Genomic DNA, 27,850 nt, shown 5'->3' with positions numbered 1-27,850 from the left:
TCGCCCTCTTTGATATCAGCTTCACTATCATCCTAGGGCCGAAGGGATGATCTTAGCATCCCTCATCCTGTCAAACACCTTCCCCCAAGCCTCAATTGTTGACGACTCCTCGCCAAAGCCAGTACCGTACATCTTCGACATGTCGTAATGTCGATCTGTATCGAACTGCGTTATGAGAAAATACTCGAATCCAGGATAAATCTTAGGGTTGTCGGCATGCCCTTTCTCAAGTCCATGCTTATCCTCCAACTCCTCCCATTTCGACAAGTTCTCTCGGATAAAACTTCGCACTTCGATTGGGTTATCTTGCTCGCGCTTCACTCCTTTTAGGCCAAAATATTCGCATAGAATCGGCCACTTTTCTCGCCAGCATGACGGCGTTTTCGCATCTCCGACGTTGAAAGCATCGCCTTTCTTGATACGTAGGACGGCTGTTGTGGACAGATGAATGGTCTGTCTTGCAATCATGTCGGCTGAGGCGTCGATACTAAGCGCATTCCAACTGTCTTGGGATCCAGGAAACGGACATTCAGCACCAAGGCCGTGTACATGTAGGAAAAGGCTGAAGAAGATGCCCAAGACGGTACCGAGGGAGTACCAGTTCCCGTTCGGCACGAAACCGACTACAATATCAGGTCTCGTTTCACACCATGACCAAGACTTATTCTTCGAGTACTCGGAGATCCAGTCCACCTGCGGGTAGTAGAAGAGACCTGCGTCATGCGGCGGACTCAGTCTTGGCAACGTCTCTGCCAGCGGTGGGACCATGTTGCTCGGTCTGTCACGGAGGAGGTGACAGCCGTAAGATTTAGCGCCCGTCTGCAAGACTACAAACTCGAGCGCCGGTGAAAGAGTATCCACAGCGATGACAGCTCTCTTGAACATCTCGATGTTTTCCTCACACTCGGCTTCATAGTTGAGATCCGTATGAGCCTTGTATGCTACCAAGTGCCTCTCAGTCAGCACGCCTACGCTGTAATTCCAACAAATGAAGCCCACTTACCAAGATAGAAGACGTGGGTTATCTGGCCAACCCACAGAACCTTTTCTTTCATCACCCGATTCAGGTCATCTTGGCTGCCTTTCAACAAGTCAACACCTGAAACCAGAGATAGTCTCTCATCCTTAGGCCACAGCGTCTTCTGGTGATCCAGCGGCCTATTCGTCAATGCGATGCAGCCATCCCAGACACCCTCCTGGGGATAGTCGTGTAAGACCTCGTTGACAAAGGACCAGCCAGAGACGCCACTAGCGCCGAAGACGAGAGCGGTCTTCTTCCCGGCCATCATGACAAGAGGTTGACGGGTGATGATTAGGGCCCTAAAGTCGTTGTCGTGAGACGTTTGAGAACAAACGCCTGAGAAGGGCCGATTTATCGAGCCTCCTCCTTGCGTTGGGCCTTAATACAGCTAATAGGCGGAAATCGGGTGCCGTGCCAAGATGAGGGGCAACCGGACCGTTCACCGTCGCTGCTCGGTGTGGAACTCGTTTTCCTCGCCGGGAGTCCTCCCTGTGGGTCCCGCGGCCGCTTCCGAGACCTCACCGAGTCGCTCGCAACTGTATTTGCCAATCGCCATTGCTTTTTACTGGTCTCTCGCCATCAAGTCGTGGTTTATGATGCCTTGCAGAGCACCACCACAACTGGGGTTAGCCAACCCAGGTTTTACTGACGTCGCTTTCGTCATGTCTCAAACAAGTGACAATAATTAAAGGGTCAATCAAAGGATCAGCGGCAATACACTGCAACCCATTACTACCTCAACTATTTATCCAACAGTTTTGCAACAAAACGGCAACAGAAGGGCGTTTGTCAGAATTATAATGGAAAATAGATCTGAGAAGCCCAATGATCTGCTTTTCCTCTTCGTCATTGACACCAGCTGGCTTATGGGTGTTGATGAGCTTTTCCAGGGAATCATAAACCATTGGCGGTCCACGGTTGCCCATATCGAAATCGAAATCTTCCTCGTCATCAAACTCCTCCTCAATGTCTTCGTGATCGGAAACATCATCTCCGTCTGATTCATCTTCGTCAAAGTCCCGTGGCCGAGCATCGAGCCTTTCTCCTTCTGGCCCATAGTACTTCGACCGCGCCGGCCAATTTTCCAGCAAATCATCTGGAAGCGGCCCGAGGATGTCGGTCATCTGGATCAGATGTGTGTCTTTCACCGCCTCGTCACTTAGCCCGAAAGGTGGTATTTGGAATAAAGCCACGCCAGTGATGAGCTCAAAGACAAGGCATCCGAAACTCCAGGTATCGATGCCGGTTCCAATGGATTTTTTTTCAGAATCGTTTCCGGGGCTCGTAATGATACCGGAGTAGCGACGGTCTTTGGTGGATCATCGCTGCGGAAAGCTGGAAGTGCTTCAGTAATGAGTGGCCGATAAGGGTCCAAGGTACATACCTTCTCCAAGATCTGAAAGCTTCACCACCTCATCGCTGCCCGAAAGGGCGTATTCAGACAGCGGCTCAGAAACCACAAGATACCTCGGAGCCCATTTGTCAAGCTTGCCGTCGATGCGTTGCACCGGGTCGATACGAGATTTGTCTGTCTTCTGCTTGAGCGCTTCGCGCCCGAACCGACTGAGGTCTTGTAAGGCGAATAGCACGTTGCCAGACTGAAGGTCACCGTGTACAACGCCACTGTCATGAAGAAAACGAAGGCCCAAGAGCACCTGGCGCAAGATGCGTTTGGTCTTGGCCATCTCGAAGCGTCGTACGGGTGGGTTAAGGGGGTCGTAGATCTCGACGGGGGCGTTGAGGACTGAAGACAGGCTTGGGCCCATGGGCTCAAAGACCAAACAGAGATGGCTTCCATTCGGGCCGTCTTGATAAAACGAATCCAGAAGATTGACCACATGTCTTGAACCTGGGTCTTCCGATGCTCTCTTAGCAAGCAGCTGTTGAATGCCTAGCTCGTTCGGTTTACGCCGCGTTGATACTTCAATCTTCAACGCAACGTAGCGGCTAGCGCTGGACACATTCCCATTAGGCCGCATTATTCGATGGAAGAAACGCGGTCGTAAAACTTACGCTCCATCATGGGCAAGCCAGACCGTACCAAACGACCCATTTCCAAGCTTCCGAATGGCCTCATACCGCCCATTGAAAATATCACCTAAATGAACTGGGTGAAAGCCCCCAGGACGATAAGATTCTGCCCACTCGCATGGGGTGCCAGTCTGCTGGAACCTGTAATTCCTTTCCGAGGTTGGATCCTTCGAGGGAGGTGTTAGCGGCGGCGAAGACATGACCCTTCACCCTTCAGCAGGTCGCTCGTCGTCGAGATGCTACCGTGCCTAGGAGAGAATTGAGTAGAAGCTTGGCGCAGGCGCGACACTGAGTTAAATACTGAATTGGCAAGTTTACTTGCGAAGTATTTGCAGAGCGATGCGGGGCGAGCAAAAAACGAAGTAGAAAGGAACTTGAAATAGATGCCTCCAGGTCGGGTTGATGCCGCGCGGTAAGTCGTGTTGGTTGGAAGAGTTGCCCCGCCAATCGCCATCCCATTGGTAGATTTGAGCACGTCTACGGCGGCCTGGAACGAGGACTGGATCAAAACGGGTGGACAGCTCGCAGCCACACCCAACCATGTGAACTCTGTCAATTTCAAGCTGTTCGACTATGTCGAATATCTTTACAGTGGTCATGAAAGCCTTCGAGATACCTGGAAATGGTTGTGGAACGAAGATGCAGTCAAGCATTGGCTGTCGAATTTTGGGAGCGACATTTTCCGGCTTGACGGATAGCCAGGCCGCGGCATGTCGATATTTTCCCGCTTCTTAGTCCAAAATCTTCGCAATCGTATTTCAAGCCCTTCAACAATAACCTCCTTTTTCTGCTCATACAAGGACGATTGAGCACGCACCACAAGAATCTCAAGTCCTCACTGATACACCAGCTGGTATCAAAAAGACTTGAGGCTGTCCAAGGCGTCGGATTATCGAACCCACTGCGAACAGCAAGACCACAGTCCATACCGCCATCACAAGCAGGACTTAGCCAGATGTCGAGAAAATTTTGAGCTCTCGTTCTATTCATTTGCACCTCGTGTCAACATAGCAAAGTTGGTTCGATGTAACGGCATATCTTTCGGATTCAATACTTGAATACGACCAAAGAAAGACCTTTGAAAATCATCTGAAGAATCACATCTTATCAGCTTTTGAAGAGGGAGCTGATGCCATGTTTCAATGGGCTTCGCTGGCTTGTTTCTTTTTCATCGACGGCATTGGTCTCAGAGTAGGCCAGTCACCCAGCAGAAACTCGAAGAGCTCAACAGCCTGCTTTCGGGAATGAATGCCTTTGTCACCAAATCATGGTTTCAGTTGACAGCAGATCTGGCCCGCTCTATTATCCTCGCTCTCTTGGGTCTTGGTGGCTAGACGGCTACTTACGATTGGCGAAATGCCATTTGGCTAGGCATGATGAACCGTCTAGGCCGGCTTCAAAACGTTAAACTGGTTCTGAACATGGAACCTTTCTTCCAGGGAAGATGCCCCCACCTCTTCAAAGTGGATTATGCCCAAAGGGTCACATTTGTACATCAGCCTATCAAACTGTTTCTGATACAGAAAGATTACGTGCAAAGCCCTGGAGATTTAGCATAACCAATCGAGTTTTACGTTAACTTGAATATGATAAATCTCGAGGCAGACATAGGCTGACTGGCATTTCTTGGTCTGGATGGATACATCCTAGAAGAGCACGATCAAGAAGGGGCGCCCATGGTCATCTTCACGTGGCAAGCACTTGCTACCATGGATATCTCCACATACTGCGGTGGAACCAACAAACTACGGTGACATTTGACTTGATTCGGAATGGTCTTCTGGGACTCCTGCATCAAGTGGTTAGCTGCATCAAGTGGTTAGCAAGGGGGGTTGATCTTAATGAACCTTGTAGCAACAAGCATGCGATTCTTTCTGCGCTTCAATACTCCTTCGAAACTACCTCGCTCATCAAAAATCTCGAAATCAGCATCAATGGCAGAGATACACTTGGCTGTACTGTCCTTCACCAAATGCTACAGCAAGAGCAGCAAGTCAAGATCATGCCAGGGTGGCTGGAGCACAATGGAGTTAACGCCAGTGCACAGAACGGAGATGGCCCGACACTACCACACACCACTGTCCCTTGAAAGGCTGCTGGTGGTGACTTTCACCTCATCACCTCGTCATCTTGCTTCTCAAAGTCTCAAGCATTGATCGATAGAGTGGCGGTTTGACAGAGGCATGATGAAAGAATGCCAAGACTCAAAGTAAGGAGATCTCACCAGATTTTGCTTCATCGAATGTCATCGTATTTAACGTGGCAAGACTCGGTGCATCGTCTCAGCCAAGCGCGCCAAGTCGAGTGATGAAAGATGTCTTAACAGCCAATGCAACAACTTCCCAGACCCTGACACAGCCACCCCCGTGCCGTGCAGGCAAATGTTCCATCAAAGCTTCTAGATCGAAGCTCAGGCGATGTCATACTAAGCAGCCCTGCGTCAAAAGATCCAATAACGCCTGGGATCATTTTTCGCCATGTACCTCATCTCGCAGCCCCAGGTGGTATGCCGCTGCAGATGATTGCGCCGATGAACACGCCAGGACCAGGTTGCAAGTCCCCTCCCCCCTTGCACCGCTATCGCCGAGGCATCGCCCAGCCAAAATTGCGCCGGCTTGGCCTCGAAGCTCAGGTGCGGTCACTCCTGGCCTACGAAGCGAGCACGTGGGCTCGGACTGCGGAACGGGTGGGCGGGTCTGCCGGGGAAGTGGGGGTCGGGGCCTTGGCCGCCTAGAACGTGATTCGGAGGCAACACGGTCTTGGAGGACGCAAAATAGGAGGAAAAAAAAAAAAAAAAAGAAAGAAAGAAATTCGGATGACATGTGGAACAGAACCCGAACACTCGGGTCGCCGAGAAATCTGGCCTTCTTCAGCTGATGACCCTGTGGTGTCACTTTCAGGGTCGCCGAGAATGCTTGGTAGGCGTCAAGCTTCTCAACCCATCCCACCAAAGTCGTGGCGTGCAGCCCTTTCCATCCTCTGAAGACTGGGATTGGATCGCCGAGACTCTTGTCGTCAGGGAGGCGGAATGCTTGGTCTTTTTTTTCAGCCTGTGGCAAGCTTTGCCAACCCTCTGCCAATGTTATGTCAAGTGTTCCTTCGATCCCGATCGACGGGTTCGACAGGCTTGGTTGCGTCCTGGCATCGGGTAGCCGACTTGGCGATGAGGTACATTCTGCGTGTTTTCAACGTCAGTTTTAAATTGATGGTAATTGCCGTTATTCGTGTTTTTGTCCTTCTTTTTTTTTTTTTTTTCTTCGTAAATTTCCAACGTAGCGACGTTATGAAAACAATGAACCACCAAAATAATCATACCGCTCGGAAGAAATTAGAACAGACACGTGTGCCAGCCTTGCGAAAATTACTTTGCAGTAGAAAAGGAACAAGCCGCAGGGTACTCAACTAGGCGCAATTAGGCGTCTCTGGCTTGTGGCGGTAAAACTAGTCATGTTCTGACAATCAATCCCTCTCTCAGTCCAGAAGGTCGCGGGCGATCTACCTCGAACGGGCACCGAGTGTATGACCATTCTTTTCGTGTGATTCAGCTCATTGTGTGAGCCAATTTGGTGCAGCTGGGCAGATTCATGCGTCCCTCGGTCACAATTGGGCATTCATGGGCTTCAGCTAAAATGCTTCGGCTCGTCAAGCAGCCAATACGAACATGTGTATTTGGGGTCGTTGAGGCGTCTATCGTCAGTCGCCTGTGGGACTATACCCAACTCGGCACCGAAGTGCCAAGAGCTGGTTGCGCAGATATGGCGACAGACTTTTTCAACAACGTGCTTCGGACGCGCATTCCGGGTGGTCGAGAGAGACATCGGATCAACGTTGATCTGGGAGGGATTGGCCGTGAGTGGCTGAGGGGGTGAGGGATTTCCCCAGTTCGAGTCGGGCCTAGTTGCGATTCAAAAGGAGAAACATTTCATGTTGGTGGGGTAAAAGGAGGATTCGGTGTCCATTCCTAGTAGTGTAGTAGCGAGAAAAACGTCGTAAGAAAAGGATGACCGGAGCGGCAAACCCTTATCGGTAGGTCGAGCGTCAGTCGGAGGAGGCGTGCGTGGGGTTCGCCAGTCCGGCGTAATATTCTCTCGAGCAAGAGGAAAAAAAAAAAAGGTCGTGTGCTACACCCAGCAATAGCACCATGTAGTAACAGTCGAGACGAACAAGACGAGACTAGAGGGCTTGGCGCTCCCTCTATATCTTGTTCGGCATGCACCAACAAGCAGGGGGGGTTGGGTTCATGTCAAACAACTGTAGCGAAGAGATCCTACACGTGGAGAGTTGGCGATGTATGATTCGTCGACTCCGGATGCACCCCCAATCTTTGCGGGATGAGATTCCTCGCCCGAATAAAGCTTGCTAGGTGGACCTTGTACTAGTATGCTAGGGATACCGACATCTTGGCACGCTAACCATATTTGATACCCTTGATGCATCCCGTCCGGTCTACCCATCGGGTTCATCGACCACGGAGCACCATGTGGGAGGCGTCTGTCTACCAAAGCCCAAGGGCGAGACCCTGTCAAACTTGTCAACCTGGAGAGTGAGAGGAGACAGAGAGGAGAGAGAGAAAGACAGAACAGACTAGGGGGCATGGGTTGACTTACGAGCAAAAGTTGGGTTCTGCGTACCGCTGGTTGCCGACGCCACACACTCTCTCATACACAATCAATACCCGCCAAGAAGACACATATAAGGTCTATCGCGCACACTCAATCTCTCGAGTTTGTTTTGTGTGTCTGTCCTGTCCCCAGCAAGCAAGCACCCTTCTCCCCTCCTCTTCGAGACCAACAACACACCCACTGCCCGCCCAATAACAACCAAGGAGCAGTCAGTCACAATGGCGCTCGACCAATACACTTACGTCTTTGCCATTGGCACATTCTTTGCTATGCTCGATGCATACAACAACGGTGCAAGTGAGTACAACCCCCAATATCTCGACTGATTACGTTTTACTGTATAAACTGGGTGGTGGCCTCAAGCATTGGCCTTCTGCCTAACGTCCAAATCTTTCTTTCAACCATTAGAAGCTTTCAGGCACTGACTCGTATGAACCTTTAGACGATGTTGCAAACGCTTGGGCGACCAGTGTGTCGTCTCGTTCCATTACCTACAGACAGGCCATGATCTTCGGCACCATCTTTGAGATGCTCGGAGCCATCACCGTCGGTGCCCGTACCGCCGAGACCATCAAGAACGGTATCATCCCCAACAGCGCCTTCAACGACAACGCCGGTGTCCAGATGCTCGCCTTCACCTGCGCCCTTGCTGCCGCCTCTACCTGGGTCATGTGGTGCACGCGCCACTCTGCTCACGTCTCCTCCACCTACTCTCTGATTTCTGCCGTCGCTGGTGTTGGTGTCGCCACTGCCGGTGCCGACAAGGTTCAGTGGGGTTGGAACAACGGAAAGGGTCTTGGTGCCATTTTCGCCGGCTTGGGCATGGCTCCCGCCATCTCGGCCTGCTTCGGTGCCATCATCTTCATGCTCATCAAGGTCGTCGTCCACCTCCGCAAGAACCCCGTCCCCTGGGCCGTCTGGACCTCGCCCTTCTTCTTCCTCATCGCCGGTACCGTCTGCACGCTTTCCATCGTCTACAAGGGTTCCCCCAACCTGGGCCTGAACAAGAAGCCCTCTTGGTACATTGCCGCCGTCACCATGGGTACCGGCGGTGGCCTTGCCGTCCTCTCCGCCCTCTTCTTCGTGCCTTTCGTCCACGCCAAGGTCATCAAAAAGGACTACACCATCAAGTGGTACCACTTCATCCAGGGTCCTCTCCTCTTCAAGCGCCCTGCCCCCGCCGATGCCGAGCAGGCCAAGGTCCCCAACTACGCCGTCGTCCAGGAGGATGAGGATGAGGAGACCCTCCCCCAGCACAAGTCTGCCCCCTCTTCCGAGTCCGGTGACGAGCCTCTCAAGGAGAGCAAGGAGATCCAGATCCCCCACGAGAAGTCCCTTGCTGCCGCCGAGATTGGCCAGGGTCCTACCTACAAGCAGCTCCAGGCCGAGGGTGAGGCTAAGCTTCACGCTAAGCTCCTCAAGAAGCGTGGCCCTCTCGGCTGGGCCATGCGCCTTCTCCGCGACAACCCCATGGGTGCCGGTCAGATCTACGAGATCCACAACATGAAGATTCTCCTCAAGCGCATTCCCGCCATGATCGTTGTCGGTGCCCTCTACGGTCTTCACTACGACATTCACGCCGCTCAGACTGGTGTCGCCGGTACCCCCGAGGGTGAGCGCATGAGACGCGTCTATGCCAGCGCTAAGAAGTACCCCAACGAGGTCGAGCACACCTACTCTTTCGTCCAGATCATCACTGCCTGCACTGCTTCTTTCGCCCACGGTGCCAACGATATCGGTAACTCCGTCGGTCCCTGGGCTGTTATCTACTCTGCCTGGAGCACTGGTGATGCCGCTGCTGCCAAGGCCCCCGTCCCTGTCTGGCAGCTCGCTGTCCTCTCCGCTACCATCTCTCTTGGTCTGATCACCTACGGCTACAACATCATGAAGGGTAAGTTGATATGCCAAATCCACTCTTTGAAACAGACCCACTAACAATCAATCAATAGTCATGGGTAACAAGATCACCTACCACTCCCCCAGCCGTGGCAGCTCCATGGAGATGGGTGCCGCCATTACCGTCCTGGTCTTCTCTCAGTTCTCCCTGCCCGTCTCTACCTCCATGTGCATTACTGGAGCTACCGTCGGTGTCGGTCTTTGCAACGGCACCCTCAAGGCCGTCAACTTCCAGCGTGTTGGTCTCTTGGTCTTCTCCTGGATCATGACCATCCCTATTGCCGGCACCCTCGGCGGTGTCCTCATGGGACTTTTCCTCAACGCTCCTCACTTCTAAATGCACTTATACCCTTTCCCTTAGCTACGGGGAAAATTTTTCATTTGACTCAATGTTGCGCACACAAATTATTTACTAGATTTAATGTACATAAAAAGGGGGATTTGGACACAGTATAGACTGGATGGGTGCGTGTCACCGACATCAACAAAACCAATAATGATACGTACAATCACGATGAACTTTCAGACTATTTGAAATTTGCTGTTTGAATCTTGTGACATGAAAATGGAACTTCCTTATACTTTGTGTCTTATACAACGAAACTCAGGTAGCCCAAGTGTGAACTGTGTTACTCTCTGAGCCCTATCGGAAACTTGTAGGACTAAGATTATCAGATAATCTGTACAGAAACACTCGCCTATCCATTCACTGAACCGTTATGGGAACGCCCAAAGGCAATCCGACAGATGTCACCCGAGTACAGTCATTTGAACAAAGTTAGCCCATCGGCACTCTGTGGTCGGGCGTTATGTCCCCGCGCCCGCCTCGAAGCCGATTAAACCTTGAGACTTGTGGAATAGGCAGGAGTGGGCGGTATTAACCCTTTTGAATGCTATAATAATTTCAAAGAAGTCAGTTGGATGAGTAAACAACATATTACGACACTGCGATGAAAGTTTCAATCGTAATAGCTTCCGTAAAGGTAAATAATCGCTTAGGTTCATTGAAAGCTAGGATGTACCCCGAAGGCTACATGACGGAAAAAAGTCAATTACATTTGTACCAGGATTACCCTTTTAAAAGCTCTGAAGTAGGAAGGTTGCAGTTTCTTGATGCTGAGGAGGCGTGGTTTAGAATACCCAAGTGAAAATCATCTTCTCGCGGACATTTTGACTTTTGCTTATGAGTTGAAGAACACCTTTGTCGACTAGTTACATTAACATGTAAGACGATGGTACAATCAGACAAGGTTGGTAAGGGACGTAACACAAGGATGTGAAAAAATGTACAGGACCCATCGATCTTGTATAATTAATTATGAATCAAAAAACTAAGTGGACCTTTTTACGGTTGATTTGTGCAGCTTATGCCAGACTTATGTCAACCACGGATTGCACTACTCCATTGTGTGCCAGCTGACATAATATGTCGTATTTGAAACGAGATTTTTAGCTAACGTGATGTTCCCATCCCTATGCATCACATCTGTTTTTTCTCGGTCTAGGCAATTTTCCAACGTTCTTATTGGTGACTACTGACTTACAAAGGTGAGCTAAGGGGCTTTAAGTCTCTTGGAACTGATAGGGGCTCCTATCGGTGATCTACCACAATGTATAAAGGTCTGCAATCGAAACCTGGGCTTCCCAACTCACTCATCAGACATCACTCTTTCTTCACTACATTCCTTTATTTCTACCAAGATAATCTCGCATTCTTACTTTCATTTACAATACTCTCACACTATTGAGAAACATCCATCTACATACCTTACCAGGACTATCCATCCATAGAGCAAACTCTGCCAAGAACCGACAACATGCAGCAGCAACGAGAGTGGAACAACAGTTTGTTGGACTGCAGTCCATGTGGCACTTGCATGATGTCCACATTCTTGCCTTGTATAGGTTAGTAGGATGTATTACCATCTAAATTTTGACTGATAACTAATTGGGTATCGTAGTTCTCGGCAAGACGTCTGAACGGATGCGCGACCCCAAACTGACTAATTACTCACCTTTCAACGGCGATTGCGTGATATTATCTGGTTTGGGCTTGATTGGCTTTCACTGGCTGTGAGTTCTATCTCTTTTCTTAACTACTTCCAGTGCCGTCGACATTAAATAATCACATGAGACGCTGATAGACTGACATGACAAAATAGTTATATAATGAGCAAGAGAATCGACATTCGAAAGCAGTTTGGCATTGAGGGAAGTCAGTGCGGTGATTGCTGTGCGGCTTATTGGTGTCCTTGTTGCTCTGTGATCCAGCAAGAAAAGGAGGTCATCGATCGGACAGAATACGCTCCTGTTACGCAGGGTTACGAGTCGCAAAAACAGGGCATGCATATGGGCTGAGCGTGAAGCAGAGAAAGGGCTTGATTAATGGAATTGTGGTGGAACAAGCCAGTATCAGGATCACTTTCCACTTGTAACAGGTAGAACTAGCATCCGTGCTGAAGGCATTAGCAATGGCCTGTATGTCAGCTTACTTTGTCACTTACAACCACAATTCGGTTGAGACTTTTGTTTGTGATAGTGTAGGTGTCTATGTAGCTCATTTCAAGTGACGCAAAATCTCAGTATTGTTAAATCGTTAATCGAGAGTGGCCCCATTGTCGCGGCAAATTTCAAGATCCAAGGCCAACAGTGGTGATGTCGTGAGATTATTGACTCAGGCTGCATCTTAGCAACACCGTCGTCAAAACAGGGTCTTCGCTTCGTTCCCAGAAGTGGATTGCGCGTAGCCCTACTCCTCCTAACTAAATACCTTAGCCAGCATATATCCCATCCACTGCCACAAGGCATCAGGTACATACCGATTCATTTTGAAGCCCATATTTCTGCGAATACCAATCAGATAAAGTTCATTACTCGACCGAAACCGTACTATCAGAGTAAGGTATGATTGGCTATTACCCCACATGTGATGTATCTCTTGCCTTATGACAGTCGATGGGATAGCAAAAGGAAAGACGAGCCTCTCTGGAGCTCCAGTTATCTTTCGAAACCACAGTCGTCGCAGGTTCCGTATTCAATACGGAATTATCGTGAACCCCATTGGCGTGCCCACCTATTCACTGGGGCGCGACAGGGTTGTGTGGTGGGTGCTCACACGTCTCCATCGAAGCAGGGTCCCTAGCTTCCCAAATAGGCAAACAACCATTTCGAGGGCGAAATTAAAGCCACTTGAAGGTGAAAGTGCCGTTCTTACAGCCTTATGTTATTCACTAGAGGTCTTATTTAAGAGCTCCCGGTTGGTATCCTCCTGTCATATATAAATCTAACTGATTTAATTTCCCTTAGTTAGGCTATTATCCTAATTTAAGCTTGTCAAGCCCACTAATAGGGCGGTTTAAACTTCTGGAAATGACCCCTTGGCCTCAAATGGACGACATTTTAGCGGGGTTGAAAATCACAAATAGTGATTCCTCCTTTATCATCTGTAGTGCATTGTTAAGCTATTGGATAATGGTGGCGTGTAAATCAACCATCAAATCTAATTTCACGTTCAGGAACTCCTACAACATGTTCACAAGCCATTGGTTAGGGCCTCCTTGTCTTGGAACATAAGAAAGGCTATGAATCTTGGTTGGAAATATCTATGAATTCGCCAGCTGGACTTCTTGTATTTTAAGAGCTCAGTAGCACATACGAGTGCATAAGTCTATCAAATGGTAAAATGCTCAAGGGTAGTATACAAACCCACTCTGGGAAAATCTCGGCCTCTGTCCGGCGAAAGTCGCTCCAGAGAAGAAGTCCTCATCCACCACCCCAACAGCATCCGAACTTGACATTTGGGTCTTGGGTTTGTCGTCATCTGATTCGTCATCATCGTCATCATCATCAGCGTACGTCGAGCCACCCTTGAAGTCAGGGACTTTACTTTGCAGTTTTACATCCTTCCCCAACCAACCCCGTTTGAGCACCTTATACTCCACAGCAAAGATCTCCTCCGAGTTATCCGTCCCATCTTGGCCTACATTTCCCTTCATTGACCAATCCAACTCACTTCCATGCGATACAGAAACTTCTGCATTGATATCCGCCCGGATAGGAACTCCACTCGCGGCAGCGGCTGCTCCAACTGGAATATGCGCCGAGGCGCCCTGCTCCGACTGCCGCGCCCCTAAGCGTTGTATACTCCCGCTCTGGATCACCATGACACCGGTAACCATGAAAGCCTTGCCCTTGCTCTTAATCATCTCTTGCACCCGCGTCGCAACGGCAGTGTCACCTTTTAAAGCTGCCCATACAGTATCCAAGTTCTTCAGTCGTCGTGTAATGACCAAAGAAGACTCGACGCGCGTCTCGCTTTGCCTCGAGAGGCTGGAGTTAAGGGATAGAAGCCCCTTTAGCTTGGCTGCGAGTTCGCTATCGCGGCTTGCTCGAGAAAGGAGCTCCACATCGCGGTCCTGCGTCTCCAAGATGTGCGATTGCAGCCCCGCAAAAATCAGAGACGGATCTTCCGGCACGTAGGACGCTGTGGGATCTTGGAACTGACGCACAATGCGACCGAGCATGAGAGGAGTCTCATTGGAAGGAAGGCGTCGCTTCAGGAGGTAGAAGGTGGGTTCTTGATTGGCCATTGTGTGGATAGATTATGGTTTGCAGTCTTCCAGTCACTGTCGAATCCACGGCAGTTGTGCAGAGCCACGAAATTTAAAGGGACCAGCAAATCCAGAGCCGCCTCTTCTCGGATCTCACAAGCACTGGCGGCCTCCTAGAAAAAACAACAAGACCCTGGTCATGCAGTAGGCAACCATGTAACCTTGTGGCGTTTCGTTGCCTTCAGCCGCAGGTCGATTGGGATTCTCGACCCTCAGCTGTCCCTCTCCAAAAACAAAAGTCATGTAGTTTTGAAAGAGACAAAAGAGAAAGCGGTGTCTCTGGGAGTCCCAAAAAAAGGTTCTCAATCATTCGGTCAACCTAATCAACATGGTCCTCGTTCATGTTCGCCAGTGCGCGCAAGCCGAAAGCGAGCCTGTGGAAGGCTGGACAGCCCAAATACAATCAGGGGATGTTAAAGAACAAATCAGGCTCGTGAATCCCTTCAGTCCTTCACAAGAAAAGGATGTTTACTGGTATTTGGAAGATCATGTCAACAATCCATACGATGTGACCAAATCTGCCGAAATCCACTCCAGTCTTCGGAATTATGCAAGGCAGCTTGCATCTTCCATTTCCCGGGCCCATTTCTTCCCTAGGCGTGGGGATTTAGAAGTGGAGATAGAAGGGACGGGTTCCCAATCCTTGCTCATTCTGCACTGGGAACTGCTGGAAGATCCATCGGTCTGGCCTGAGCAGTTCAAATTCAGTTCCATCACCATCCGACGGATCATCGACTCCGGCCAAGCTGGGAGCAATGTCGATTCCGAAACAGCTGCCCACAAGGTTTGGTGTCCAGACAAGACTTTCAACATTCTTCTCGTCATCTGCCGACCGAAACACCGAAATGATATCGAATATCAACTCGTCTCTCGTCGTCTGGTCAACATTATCGACCAGATTCGTGCGGACGCGGATACCAAAGTGCTCCTGACAATTTTACGACCACCGACTTTTGAGCATTTCACTACTCATCTCACCGAGGAAGTTCTTCCTGGCCATTACCAGCTTGTGCATTTCGACATGCATGGCAGCGTCAAGAAATCTGGTGCGACGGGAGAGGCTGAGGCTTCTCTCCGATTCAGCAGATATGTCGCAGGCCAACAGATCTATCAGACGAAAGGGAGGCTGAAATCTAGTCGCGATATAGCTGCTGTTCTGTTGAAAGCAAAGGTGCCCTGTGTTATCGCCAACGCTTGCGATTCTGCCAGTGTTGCACATGACAGCGTAACTGGCAACTTTGCACAGCTCCTCGTCCAATCTGGCGTGCCATTTGTCCTCGCCATGTCATACCAGATCATAGACAGCGCGGTGGAGATATTCATGGAAATTTTCTATAAGTCGTTGCTTCTACAGGGTCGAGATGTCAGCCAGTCGGCGCACGATGGCCGACTAGCACTTTTGAAGAAACCTGAGCGAGCCGCCCGTTTTCTGCAAAAAATCACTCTTGGAGATTACTTTGTACCAGTTTCTTATCATGATGGAAGTCAGCCACCACTCCGCATTACTCAACAACCGCTTCAGAAACCGAAAAATTCGTCGCGGCTATCCAGTATGTTTCATCGCTCCAGCCAGGGTCAAGAGAGCGTTGGTGAGACTTCAGGGTAACTATCGTAAGTCTATCTTGCACAACCGATCGAAATCAGAGCAGCAAAGCCACAGTCGCTTTTCATTTTCAAGAGCAAAAGCCATGTTATCGAAGCGCGGAGTGGCTGAAGACATTGAGGATGAAATAGTTGGCCGAGACCACAACGTCCTGGAAATGGAGCATATCCTAAAAAGGAGTAGGAAGCTACTACTCTATGGGCAAGGCAGTTGTGGGAAGACTGCACTTCTCCATTACTGTGAATCATGGTGGAAAAAGTCCAATCTCATTGGGGATTCTTACTACTTTGATTTCTCGACGCTACTGAACAAGGATGGAAAGTTTGAGGATATTATTTCGGACATCAGCAAGCTATTGTCACCGTCCCATACCATACTATCGGAGGACTCTATTTTGGATATTCTACGCAATCGCCAAACACCAATTGCTTTAATCCTGGACAGCATTGAAACGTTGGATAGTCCAGGCTTCTGGCAAACAGCTCACTTTCCGGAGCCGGAGCAGGCAAAACTGTGGGCATTCCTCAAGCGGGTGTGTCGCGGCGAAACATATCTCATATTCGCCTCTCGAGTAGCCAGTGGTCCTGTCTCAGAGTCTATACCTGAAATGATCCCTTATTGCCTCGATGGCCTCTCAGTGTCAGCATCCGCCCTGCTTGCTGAGAGGATGATCAAGGAAAAAGCTCCTCAGAACGCCGCCAAGCTGGAGACCAGGCAAAGTGTTGACTATCTTCGTCGGATTTTCATTTTGCTCGAGGGTAACCCGGAAGCCATCATGGCGGTCCTCCCCAACTTATGGAAAAGCGACCTATCCACGAAGGAACTGTTTGAAATGTTACTGAGCGAAGCTTGTCCATTGGACGAGGTGATTTCGCAAAACTCTCGATTCCTGAGGACGATTCGTTCCGTCAATTCCCAGCAAGAATTCTTTTCTGCATTCGGCACAGGATACATCATTCCGTGGCACCTCTTCCCCTTCTGGAACATCATGCCTGCCAGACTCGACGAGTACTTTTACTTTATGTACTGGAAGCTTGGGGGCTTATCAGGTAGCTTTGCTCGCGAGAGGTCTTACAGTTACAGCTTGACTATTAATATGGAGGTCGATGCGTTCGAAGTGAATCACCAACTTCGCACCGAGGATACTCTGGAACGAATACTTGAAAGCCTGGAAAAAGCCGGCATTATTCATCCTGTCCAAGCAACTTTCAAGGAGGAGGATGAGGAAGAGGAAGAAGAGGACGACAGGCTGCATGCTGATGAGCGCGATCTCTGGCATGTGCATCCCCTATTCACTCTGTGCGCGAGGAGTATGGCTCCGGATGAGATCTTGCATGCCGGAAAGTACGCTTTTGTACGACACCAAAGCGTTTGGGGGAAGAAATCATTGAGACACAACTCTCCAAAGTTTCAAGAGGTTGTGTGGGACAATGAGATTCAGCACGTGGACCACTCCTGGAACAACCACATTGCCGCCCTTTTGATCTCACTCAGCGGAGACATTGTCCAAGAAACACACACTCATGGATTTCCAATGACCGATGTACTTCTCCTAAGTGTAGAAGAAGGTTTTCACCACAACCGCCGGCTCAATGAAGTCGTCAAGCCAATAGCACGACGGCATATCAATCGCCTTTTTGCCCTACCGACGCTTCGAGGCGACGGCCTCTTTTCTGGATTCGAAAAGAACTCATTGTTGTCCAACGTCTACCGCTTTGTCAAGGACGATGCTGCCAACGCCTCAGAGCTTCTAGAGGCCACACTCGTCCTGGGTACATTGTGGAGAAACCAGGCTCAGGATCTAGATAATGACTGGCTGTCATCGAACGAGCAATCATGGCTTGAGTTATCTCTTACAAAATGTCAGCTCACGATGGTGGAGAGCCATGCTGAGGCGAAGGGGGAACTTGAAAAAGTTCTGCAGACAGATCCGTTATTTCCACTGTCAGATCCGCTTTACGGTGCGATTCGACGAGTATACGCCCAATTACTCATGCTCTGGTTTCAGTGTGCCGCATATCAAATTGGCCTTGAAAAGGGCATGGACAAGAAAACGATGATGACGAGCGGAGCCAAAATGTTCATCGAGCTGGCAAAAGCAAGCAAGATAGGCGACATGTTTAAGAACTTTTTCGAGAACCCTGATATTAAAGACAGCTTGCACTTGCCACTCAGAGATGGCATGGCTCCGTTGCTTCAACAATTCTCTGCCGACGTTGAGAAATTTGGCTTCTTGGTTCAGTCGATCCTGGACGAACCAATCTGGAAAATGTTCTCTTTTCACCGCGACGGGACGGTTGAGGATCACATTGTTGATTTGACGAAACCCGGTGGGATGAATAAGATGTTGACCGATGTTACAGAGTTTCATTTTCGCAGTTTGGCTGGCGAAGGTGCCTCCGCGCAGCATTTGCTAAACGGTGCTATCGCCGCGCAAACCACGTCAGCCTCGGGAGGGCCCAGGGAGCTGCTTGCTTTGCTAGAAATGTCCTATTTTGAGGCCAAAGAACAGGGCGACTGGTTAAAGACGCTCAAGATCTTAGACGACATGGAACGGTTGGAGCAAGACTTGCCAATGAAGCCAGGAGATCGAGCTCGACGACATATTACTTACGCGGATTCCTTAGATGAGCTTGGACGAGGAGACGAGTGTGCACGTCGGATGATAAAAGCTTCCGACATTCTATTAGACTGTTTGGACGATGAGCATGCGAACACCTGGTTCCTTCAAGGTGCCGGGTGCTTCAAGAGTTTGCAAGTTGCGTCCACTGAGGTAAGGTCCGTTTCTATCACTCACGGTAATGTCTCTATTAACACTATTCGCACGTAGGGTCAGCTGAGTTTCTCAGAAAGACACAAGCTTCGCAAAATCCTCCAACGTGCGGAAGAGTACAAACTAGATACTGCGAGAAAGAGAGCGATGAATGATCTAAATGAAATGATGAAGCAAGCACGTATAATCTTGGGACAGGATAATGGTACGCTACCTACATAATAAGTCGTAATTGTAGAGATACCATGTGTTGGAGAAACTCTGTCACGAACCAGCATAAAATCGAAATTTCTCACTTAAATGTTGGTACATCTCTGCATTTACCCTCAAGACGTTAGCTATGAATGCTATGCGATCATAATATTGGTGTAGTTCATTCTTAGCAAGGGTACTGTCTCTATTTTAGTGGTGCGCATTTTGGGTACTTAGTGGTCTGGTCATTAAATTGCGTCACGAACCCCCACAGTTCTTCGAGCCAATCCCCGTGAGGAGTCTGGCAACCAGTTCCGGCGCGGCCTGTGGCAGTGCCGTTCAGGGGAACCTTGGGCCCAATAGACCCTTAATTAGTAGTCCTACCCACCATTTTGGAGAGTGTCAACTAGCCGTCATATTTTTCGCTTTCAATCCGAAAAAAAGAAGAAGAAAAAAAACTTGTCTCGTCAATCACCCATTTTTTGAATGCGTGCAAGCTTCTGTTCGTTTTGCTCAAAAGAATAACCGCTACTCGATAAACTGAACTATAAAAATGAGCGAATCCAATGATCCAAAGCCGCGGCATGGAGACCCTGGATGTACATGTACGACTTGTCACGTCGCTAAACGACGGTCGCACAAGAAGTCCCGGAATGGTTGCAAGAGTTGCAAGCGACGACGGATCAAGGTAATGGCACTCATTTCTTTTTCCTCTTCCATGACTAACTCTCAGATTTAGTGTGATGAAGTGAAACCTAGCTGTGGCCAGTGTGTAAAGGCACTCATTCCTTGTGACTATCTTACATCAGCGACAACTTCGGATCCTCCTACAAAGTCAGGCGGATCACCGGAGGCAAATGTAGTACTCACTTCAAGGAAAAGAGGCCGTCCAAGGAAAGACCTGGATTCAATATTCCAGCGACCCAGCCCTCCATACATAAACACTGTCGCTCCAGAAGTGCCGGATGCCATGAGCACATATTCTACACCCAGCAGCATGTCAATAGTCCCGGACTCTTCCCAAGCACTGCCAAACCCGACATGGGTCTGGACGGTGGAAGACATGGAGTTACAACACCATTATATGATCTCAGAAGACCTCTGTCCACATGGATCGTGTCTCTGGCGGGAACGAGTGCCACGACTGGCTTTCAGTAATCACTGTGTGCTACACCTCTTGCTGGCAGTTTCTGCACTACATCTAGCAAGAGAGAGGCCCGATGAAGCCAATCGTTATAAAATTATCGCGGACAGTCACTACACCATTGGGCTTCGTCAAGTCATGGATATTTTACCCAACCTCAATAGGGATAACTGCGGGGCGCTTTATATCGCCTCGACGCTTGTGTGTTCTTATAGCTTCGCGCAGCGACACAGTCCTGGCCATCTCCTCATCATATCTGATGGAGAAGAGGTAGCCTGGTTTGAGTTACTAAAGGGAGTGCGGCTTGTCGTGGACACCATGGGGTTTGACGCAATTTTTTCCGGAGTCCTGGGGCCGTTTACAAACGAGCCCGAGAGAGAACCACTTTGTCGAAAGGCAGACAGAGTCGTGTGGTGGCAGCCGGCCCTGAACAGGATATCTGACTTGATTCCTTCAACCGGCGCCGATGCGAGGATTTTCGAGAAAATGCTGGATGGTGTATCTTCGGCTTTTGAAGAAACATTCGGAACGGCGGAGCAGCCAAAACGTGCAATCGACGGCAGAATGGAGGTAATCGTCGGCTGCATATATCGTACAGAGGATGAATTTGTGCAGTGTCTCAAAGACAAGAAGCCTGTCGCGCTTCTCATACTGGCCCACCTGGTCGTACTGTTTAAGACGCTCGAATGGATATGGTACATGAAGGGTTGGGCCACTCATATTCTTCACGGCGTTGCGTTAATGCTAGGGTCTGATTATAGGGAGTATTTGCGCTGGCCTAGGGAAGAGATTGAGAGGCTGGGGGAGGAAAGAAACCAAAAATAGCCCGATCAGGTCAAAAAGTTGTCTGGCGTTGGACACTGAATGAACTAGCCCTTGAAGGGCTGATGAGTAAAATTTCCACCCAAGCAGCATAAGCAGTTTGGGACTTGGAAGATGAAATACTACATTAAGGTAGTAAGTGATGGGGTGATTATACTTAACAAATGTCTCGTTAGATGTCCTAAGAGTGGATCACTCCTGATCTTCAACTCATTGCGATATATAAGAATACTAGCTGATTTGGGCAGCTCGTTAAATGGTGCATGCAACTAGAACTTTATGGCTTCTTTATCAGCCCCCTGATTCTCACCTGAACTGATGCGTCCAGCTGCATTTCATGCCCAGACGGGCAAAAGCCTGAAGACGGCAAGCCTTCCCTTCTCAGCTTATTCACCCCCCTCGAAATGGATATTCGCATGGGGTTACCAGCCTTAGTTTAAACAATCGGTTAGCTACGAGGCCAGGCTCCAATCGTTCCATGACTTTCTTCACCAAAGTCCCACCTGTATGTCGGGGGGCCAACTACGCCACCTTGGCACTAGCCTACAGTTCAGCTACAAGTGAATGCCAGCGTTCATTGGAGCTTGACTTTGTTAGCTGTCAGCACCAATGAAAGCCTCGGATCCTTTGAGTCCAAAATGTGCAACCTTTCCAATTGAGTACTTTACAGTGACGTCCTTTTTTGCCCATATTGGCCATGACAGCATCTACCATGCAGGGGGTACTATTGAAATGATCAATTCAAGATACCTTCTTTGCATCACTATAGTATTAGATTCATAGCTGAAGTCTTTTTTGTCTTAAGTTTTGCGGTTATGCCAAACATATCTGTCATCAGTCTGTAAAGTCTTTGAGCCCAGGCAACATAAGGTACACACTTAAGGCCTCCAGTCTTACATTTAAATGCCGCCCTGAACCCCGGATCTGATCGGATGTATCAGACAGTCATACTCCTGTGCCTCTCGATTGCATGTCTGTCCAGGCACTGGCCGGTACTCAAGTTCCATGTGACGGGCCAAATCGACCAAGCCCGGGAAGGATTCCAAGGCTATCAATATTCTGCACAAAGAACACCAGTCATACGACATGAAAGCCCTCCTTCTCCTCGGCCTACTAGGCTTTTGGGTGTTCTGAAGTAGTGACAGCATTTTTATTAAAGATGACACTGGTCCTCCCATCGACGGGAGCTGGTGCAACCACCCGTCTTGGACATTTCGCTCTCAAACCCTTGAAATTAAACACCCCAAAACACAAACAGATTTCCGACATCATTAAACCTACACCGTCTCAAAGTGGCTCTTGCCAATCATGAAGTCATTGAGTGTAGCTGTGGTCGGCGCTGGCGCCTCCGGTCTAGTCACTGCCAAATATCTCAGCCAGGCAAAAGAATACTTTGGCGTGTCTGACATCGAAATTCGTATTTTCGAGCGAGAGGGAAGCATTGGAGGAGTCTATAAGCACAGGGTTTACGAAGATGCCGAGGTATGTTACAACGCCTGCTATGGCAGCATTGGTGTGACCAGCAGAGGGATGTGCCTTTTTCTCAAATGCTTCCATCATGTCGAGTCGGCGCTCAGAAAGATGCTGATAGGGGGCAGATGGTTTCGTCAAAATATCTCACAGCTTTCTCCGATTTCAGGGTCCCGAAAGAAATGCCCGACTTTCTGCCCATGGAAGAATACGTGCGATATCTCGAGAACTACTGCTCCGAGTTTAAGCTCTGGGGCATGATTGAGACGAATACTGAAATCCTCCGGATCTCGAGACTCCCCAAAGGCGGCCACCGCGTTACGTACCGCCGCAATTCGAAAGAAACGCCCCACGACAAAAACGAGGATGAGCTGCAGGGTCTCTATTGGGACTGCGACGCGATCGCTATTTGCTCTGGTCTCAACAATGTGCCTTCGATACCAGCTATCCAGGGCCTCGAAAACATACCATCTGTCTTGCATTCATCCGAGGTAAAAAACAGAAAACAATTTGGTTGCGATACATCGGTAATGGTTCTGGGAGCTGGAGAAACAGCCATGGACCTTTCTCACCTAGCGGTAACATCGGATGCTCGAGAAGTTGTAATGTGTCACAAAGACGGTTTCTTTTGTGCGAAAAAGGTATACTGCGCACCTTCCACCCGAAAGTCTACCTGCTAACGAAGACAGGTGATCCCTTTACCAACAGTAATGAAGATCTTCAAACCAGATCCTCATCAAAAGCCAGTCGACACTGCAATAGCCAGCATCTTCGACACGGCATACCTCCCAGAGAGGCTACAACATTCCCAACTACCATGGTTCTTGTACGATAAAACAATGAAAAGCCTTCATTACTTGTCAGGAGGGACGACCGCAGGCCCTGACCAATGGATTGGCGAGATCGAAGGTGACCGTAATAACACCGACTCATGTGCGTTCCTATGGACCGAAGAATATTAGGAGAGCGGCTAGCTGACTCTCTCACCAGTGTTTCTTGTCAAGTCGGACCGAGCTCTTCCTTACCTCAACGAGGGTCATCGACCAACGGATATCCTGTCTCGGATCCGAGCTTTCGTTATGAATATTGAGCTGAAAGATAACGGAGGCAAAAAGATCCTGACAGCCCCTTGGCCGTCTGCCTTTGCGAAAGATGGGAGAGCAGTCTTCCCCCATAGCCAGAAGCGCGAGCATGAGGAGGCACTTTCCAAACAGATACGACCAGATATAGTTGTTCTGGCAACGGGGTATGTCCGCCGCGTTTGCTTCCTAGGCGATGAGTATCCCAAACCTGATGAGCTGGATGTCCGTGGCATCTGGAGGCGCGGTGATGTGACTACTGGCTTCATTGGCTTCGTGAGACCTGGTATTGGTAAGTACTGTTTACTGTCTGTCGCCGCCGCCTTGAGTGATGCTCATATCCTCTTTAGGTGCTATTCCCCCGCTGGCAGAATTGCAAGCTCAGCTATGGGTTCTCAATCTACTTCGGCAAAAGTACCCGCAGCAAGTCTGCTCTTCCCCAGAATCACCGGATGCAGTCGCGCATTATGAGGTCGACTACGCTCTTAAAGCGCGAGGCGGACACGACTTTTTCAAAACCAAGCATGGCGTCGAACAGGAGTCATACGCGTACCAGCTTGCCCTCGATATGGGCGCTGCGCCGAACGCTACGTTTATGATGCGCAAGGGCTTCAAGGCATTCTTCACGTGGGCCATGGGATCCAACTTCAACGCCAAATTCAGGCTTGTCGGTCCCTGGAAATGGGAATCCGGAGCCCTCGCTGTTATGCGAGGCGAGCTGTTCGACGTGGTGAGGCAAACTGGCGGCGGCGTGTGTAAGTCATCTTCGTTGGCTTGCGAGAGAGTTCATGCTGACGAGACTCTAGTCTTTACGACCTACACTCTTTTTCCCATTCTTCTACTCGGTGGCCTTTCTGCCATACTGCATGCAACTGCTGGCGTTCTGCGGTTACTTGGAATGCATGAACAGGCTAGAGTCGTTCTTGGGTCGGGGAATGTTCCACGACGTGAAGGTGATGAGTGAGGCGGCGATTCAGCTCAGGCATGGCATTGTAGCGGGTTGTGCTGTTGTTCGATAAGCGTGTGACTGTTAGACAGTATTGTATTGCTTTCTTTAATTAGTACAAGAAGACTTATGAGATGAACAACAAGTTGAGATTAATCCAGACGTCTGGATTTTGTACACTTTCAGCTAAACTTGGAATACAGAGGGTTGACAACATGGTTCGGATGGTCAGTGGCGTAAAGTAAAGTTTTAGGGGCTTCCAAGCAGCTTCCAGTGGCAGACTCCCTAAGTGCCCCGCGCGGGGTACCTGACGGACAGGGACCAACAGCTAAGCGTTGATTGGCTCATGTGGAATTTCCGATAACGATAAGCCCAATTGACGCCTCGCCCCAAAACACTTTTTTTTTTCCCCTTCGCGAAAAGGCTTCCATCGGCTGTATTACCATCTGTCCGCCTGGTCACCACTGTTCGCAGCCATGCATTCCCTCGTGAAACCCAATCAATGGGTGTCCCTTAAGCTCCTGTCGGAGGATACCAAGGTCCTCCAGATCATCCCGAACACGTTAGTCTCTTGGTTCGCGCTCATTGCTGCTATGTAGCTAACACCCAACACAGGACGATCTCTCTGGGCAAATACGGCTCGTTCCCGACCAACCTTGTGATCGACCGACCGTTCCACTTGACCTACGAGATTCAAGATAAGCGCGAGGGTGAAAATTACAACAGGTTACGAGTTGTCCCCCCGAGCGAGATCCACGCCGACGCCCTCGCCGACACGAGCGCAGAGCCCGCCGAAGAAGATGGCATCGACCTCGAGAACGTGATTGCCGCGCCGGACGGTGCCGAGTTTGCTGTCGTGGACAACGAGAGCGGTGATATCGTGGCTCGATCGCGCCGCGAGATCATTGACGACACCGCCCGCCAAACGTTGACCACCGAGGAGATCGAGGCGCTGAAGCAGGGCAACACCGACGCCGGCAAGGACATCATCGCCAAGCTCCTGCTGTCGCATACCGCCCTCGACCAGAAGACGGCCTTCTCTCTAGCCAAATACAAGCTTCTCAAGACGAAGAAGTACATCCGACGCTTCTCGATACAGCCCCTCGATACCTTGACATTGGGCAAGTGGCTCTTGGAGGAGAAGGATGCCGGCAAGGTGCTCGAGATGCGAGAGGAGATGATGGGACTGCTGGGGTGCTGGGCCAATGTTCATTTCGGCGGTCTCCCTCCCACAGATAAGCCCGAGATTGTGACGGCTGATGGCTCGGGAATGCTTGACAAGTCAGAAATTGGAGGCCGATGGCTGGTTGTCGACGACACAGGCGGTCTCGTGACTGCCGCTATGGCCGAGAGAATGGGCATCTTGTACCCCAACGAGCCCGAGGAGGACGAAGAATCCGAAGACAAGACGGATGCCGCCGTTGTTGTTGACGCGAATGGCGAGAAGCCGACTAAGGCCGCCGCTAGCAACGGGCAGACTGGCGAAGAAGCCGCCGCCGCTGCGGAGACAACGACGACAAAACCCGACCAGACAATGACGGACGGACCGGCTGCCGGTGACGGAGAAGAACAGAAGCAACAGCCTCCTCGCCGGAGACACCCGCCCCGTCGCGACGACTTCGAGTCCATCTTCGCTCCCACCAACACCTTGACCCTCATCCACCCCAACAGCCAGCCTAACCTCGCACTCCTAAAGTACTACAACTTCGACAGCACAAATCCCAACCCGCCGTACCCTCTTCACCCCCTCGCCACCAACCTGCTGCCGATTTCCTGGCTGCAGCTCCTGGATCCCGAGGAAGACGTCACATATTCTACGCCGCCGCCCGACGTCTCGGACGAAGCGCTCCATTCCTGGAAGGCCAACCGACGAGGAAACTACCACCGCAAGCGCAGACGCTGGGCGCGTACTCGCTACATTGTCGACTCGACCCGCGCGGGCGGTCACTCCGGTCTCGTCATCGCCAGCACGATGGACGTCGTCTCCATCCTGCGTCATACCCTCCCACTCCTGGCCGGCGGCGCGCCGATCGCCATCTACTCGCAGAGCATCGAGCCCCTGACCGAGCTCGCCGACTGCTTCAGCATCGCGCGCCGCGCCGGCTGGTCTACCAACCCGCCCGCCGAAGCTGTGGGCAAGTCCCTCCAGGAGCTTGAGCGGTGGGAGGGCTCCGATGATTTCCCCATCAACCCCACCCTGCTTCTGGGCGCCAACGTACAGACGAGTCGTGCGAGACGCTGGCAGGTGTTGCCGGGCCGTACGCACCCGATGATGATGGGCCGTGGCGGAGCGGATGGTTATATTTTTACGGGTTGGAAAGCGGTGCCGGCAGAGGGCAAGGTTGAAGCACGCGGCAAGTTCAAGAGGAGAAAGGTGGAGGCATAAGAGAGCGAAGAGCCAAGTGGAAGCATAGATAGAGAGGTAGAGTCAAAAGGGGGGGGGGGGGGGGGGGGTTCAGGGTTGAGGATATTGGTGATTATCTAGAAGGTCTGTATAGTCTTGAATTCGCATACAGCAGAGGAGGATGATGAAGGTGACGGACAGGGGGCCAAAAAAAAAAAAAAGAGAAAGAAAAAACACCGGCAGCAGCTTGCATATAGATACCCTGGCATTCTCGATTCAGGCTATTTGGGGAGGGGGGGCCGTATCGGAGTATAATGGCATCATCCTTGGCCTCGTCGCTCTTAAAAGTCACAAACGCACACCTTTTCTTTCAGTAGTGTTTTCAAACCCCTGGCAAATATTTCTTTTTTGCTCTCGACCAGACATCATTCACAACGCCTTGCCCATGAACTTTCTCTTGGTGAAGCTCAACCACCACTTGCTGGGCTTTCCATCGCCGCTCTCGTCGTAGACTCTCGCCAATAACCGCGCCGCCAACTCCTGGCGGACCTGCGACATGTACTGTCGGAGCTGCTCGGCGTCTTGTCTATCGCGGGGAGGCTCATACATCTGGCGGCGGTGTCAGTTAGGAGGAAGGGGTTTATGATGATTTTAGAAGAGGTCCTAGAGTAGCGCACCTGGTTCAGAGGCCAAGCCGGGTCACCCGGGATGGCGAAGTTGGTGTCGAGAGCGACGTTGGTGACGTCCTTGGTGGCATCGCGCACGCTGGCATTGGGCTTGATCTTGGTCAAGCAGTCGCTGACGAACCAGATGCCGTAGACTAGCAGGCGATCGGCGGGGCCCTGGATCTCGAAGTTGCGGAAGAAGGTGTTTGCGCGGAAGAGGGCGAGGACCTCGTCGAGGATGTCATAGCTCTCGCTGTCCGGGTCGGGGGACTCGTTGGCAGGCAGCGGCGGGTTAGGGAAGGGGAGTGTGTAGGCGGGACCACGGGTCTTTGTGCGTAGAGGCAACAGAGGGAAGTTGCCTATTAAACGGGGGACGTTGGGGTCGGCATTGAACATGGAGTTGTAGGCCTGGAGAAGAGCATCGTCAGCTTGGGGGGCCTTTAGGAGGTGTGTGTGGAGGTGACGAGGTGGCTGGCAGCGACAGCTATGATGGAGCTATGGCGAGTTTCCCTAGAACAATTCGCACAAACGGTATTGGACATACCGGCATTTTGGCAGCTTCAGGACCAGCGAATTGGTCTACTCGGGGAATGAAGCTGGATTGTGATAATGGGGATTGGGCGCACGATGGG

General features: G+C 50.5%; 11 protein-coding genes across 11 annotated transcripts; 7 read left to right on the top strand and 4 right to left on the bottom strand.

Annotated features, from left to right (window-relative positions):
* Positions 1 to 27: 27 nt before the first annotated feature.
* On the bottom strand, positions 28 to 1,289 carry CTRU02_202998 (sirq protein; the record flags this gene model as incomplete). Its single annotated transcript, XM_036731417.1, has 2 exons — positions 28 to 941; positions 1,004 to 1,289. 2 exons carry the CDS (start codon positions 1,287 to 1,289, stop codon positions 28 to 30), a joined length of 1,200 nt encoding a protein of 399 aa, XP_036576852.1.
* A 469-nt stretch (positions 1,290 to 1,758) lies between these two features.
* On the bottom strand, positions 1,759 to 3,252 carry CTRU02_202997 (serine/threonine-protein kinase SRPK3; the record flags this gene model as incomplete). Its single annotated transcript, XM_036731418.1, has 3 exons — positions 1,759 to 2,330; positions 2,406 to 2,974; positions 3,035 to 3,252. 3 exons carry the CDS (start codon positions 3,250 to 3,252, stop codon positions 1,759 to 1,761), a joined length of 1,359 nt encoding a protein of 452 aa, XP_036576853.1.
* Positions 3,253 to 3,762: 510 nt separating this feature from the next.
* CTRU02_202996 (uncharacterized protein) lies at positions 3,763 to 3,861 on the top strand (the record flags this gene model as incomplete). The annotated part of the gene is made up of 1 exon (XM_036731419.1): positions 3,763 to 3,861. One exon carries the CDS (start codon positions 3,763 to 3,765, stop codon positions 3,859 to 3,861), a length of 99 nt encoding a protein of 32 aa, XP_036576854.1.
* A 4,031-nt stretch (positions 3,862 to 7,892) lies between these two features.
* Positions 7,893 to 9,907, top strand: CTRU02_202995 (sodium phosphate; the record flags this gene model as incomplete). The annotated part of the gene is made up of 3 exons (XM_036731420.1): positions 7,893 to 7,971; positions 8,117 to 9,565; positions 9,624 to 9,907. The coding sequence occupies 3 exons, from the start codon at positions 7,893 to 7,895 to the stop codon at positions 9,905 to 9,907; spliced, it is 1,812 nt and encodes a 603-aa protein (XP_036576855.1).
* A 1,480-nt stretch (positions 9,908 to 11,387) lies between these two features.
* On the top strand, positions 11,388 to 11,928 carry CTRU02_202994 (PLAC8 family protein; the record flags this gene model as incomplete). The annotated part of the gene is made up of 3 exons (XM_036731421.1): positions 11,388 to 11,475; positions 11,532 to 11,643; positions 11,733 to 11,928. The coding sequence occupies 3 exons, from the start codon at positions 11,388 to 11,390 to the stop codon at positions 11,926 to 11,928; spliced, it is 396 nt and encodes a 131-aa protein (XP_036576856.1).
* A 1,328-nt stretch (positions 11,929 to 13,256) lies between these two features.
* CTRU02_202993 (uncharacterized protein) lies at positions 13,257 to 14,159 on the bottom strand (the record flags this gene model as incomplete). Its single annotated transcript, XM_036731422.1, has 1 exon — positions 13,257 to 14,159. The coding sequence occupies one exon, from the start codon at positions 14,157 to 14,159 to the stop codon at positions 13,257 to 13,259; it is 903 nt and encodes a 300-aa protein (XP_036576857.1).
* A 2,231-nt stretch (positions 14,160 to 16,390) lies between these two features.
* CTRU02_202992 (uncharacterized protein) lies at positions 16,391 to 18,778 on the top strand (the record flags this gene model as incomplete). The annotated part of the gene is made up of 2 exons (XM_036731423.2): positions 16,391 to 18,556; positions 18,614 to 18,778. The coding sequence occupies 2 exons, from the start codon at positions 16,391 to 16,393 to the stop codon at positions 18,776 to 18,778; spliced, it is 2,331 nt and encodes a 776-aa protein (XP_036576858.2).
* Positions 18,779 to 19,301: 523 nt separating this feature from the next.
* On the top strand, positions 19,302 to 20,717 carry CTRU02_202991 (uncharacterized protein; the record flags this gene model as incomplete). The annotated part of the gene is made up of 2 exons (XM_036731424.1): positions 19,302 to 19,436; positions 19,488 to 20,717. 2 exons carry the CDS (start codon positions 19,302 to 19,304, stop codon positions 20,715 to 20,717), a joined length of 1,365 nt encoding a protein of 454 aa, XP_036576859.1.
* Positions 20,718 to 22,022: 1,305 nt separating this feature from the next.
* On the top strand, positions 22,023 to 24,227 carry CTRU02_202990 (dimethylaniline monooxygenase; the record flags this gene model as incomplete). Its single annotated transcript, XM_070204124.1, has 5 exons — positions 22,023 to 22,196; positions 22,313 to 22,847; positions 22,893 to 23,117; positions 23,175 to 23,555; positions 23,614 to 24,227. The coding sequence occupies 5 exons, from the start codon at positions 22,023 to 22,025 to the stop codon at positions 24,225 to 24,227; spliced, it is 1,929 nt and encodes a 642-aa protein (XP_070061887.1).
* A 458-nt stretch (positions 24,228 to 24,685) lies between these two features.
* On the top strand, positions 24,686 to 26,595 carry CTRU02_202989 (tRNA (adenine-n -)-methyltransferase non-catalytic subunit; the record flags this gene model as incomplete). The annotated part of the gene is made up of 2 exons (XM_070204123.1): positions 24,686 to 24,771; positions 24,825 to 26,595. The coding sequence occupies 2 exons, from the start codon at positions 24,686 to 24,688 to the stop codon at positions 26,593 to 26,595; spliced, it is 1,857 nt and encodes a 618-aa protein (XP_070061886.1).
* A 387-nt stretch (positions 26,596 to 26,982) lies between these two features.
* Positions 26,983 to 27,768, bottom strand: CTRU02_202988 (ARP2/3 complex ARPC3 subunit; the record flags this gene model as incomplete). The annotated part of the gene is made up of 3 exons (XM_036731426.1): positions 26,983 to 27,162; positions 27,231 to 27,626; positions 27,763 to 27,768. The coding sequence occupies 3 exons, from the start codon at positions 27,766 to 27,768 to the stop codon at positions 26,983 to 26,985; spliced, it is 582 nt and encodes a 193-aa protein (XP_036576861.1).
* Positions 27,769 to 27,850: the final 82 nt, after the last annotated feature.

Source organism: Colletotrichum truncatum (genome assembly GCF_014235925.2).
Source record: "Colletotrichum truncatum strain CMES1059 chromosome Unknown Contig_0002, whole genome shotgun sequence".
NCBI lineage: Eukaryota > Fungi > Ascomycota > Sordariomycetes > Glomerellales > Glomerellaceae > Colletotrichum > Colletotrichum truncatum.
The sequence above is the reverse complement of the archived record's forward strand: the minus strand, read 5'-3'. Positions and strand labels throughout refer to the sequence as shown.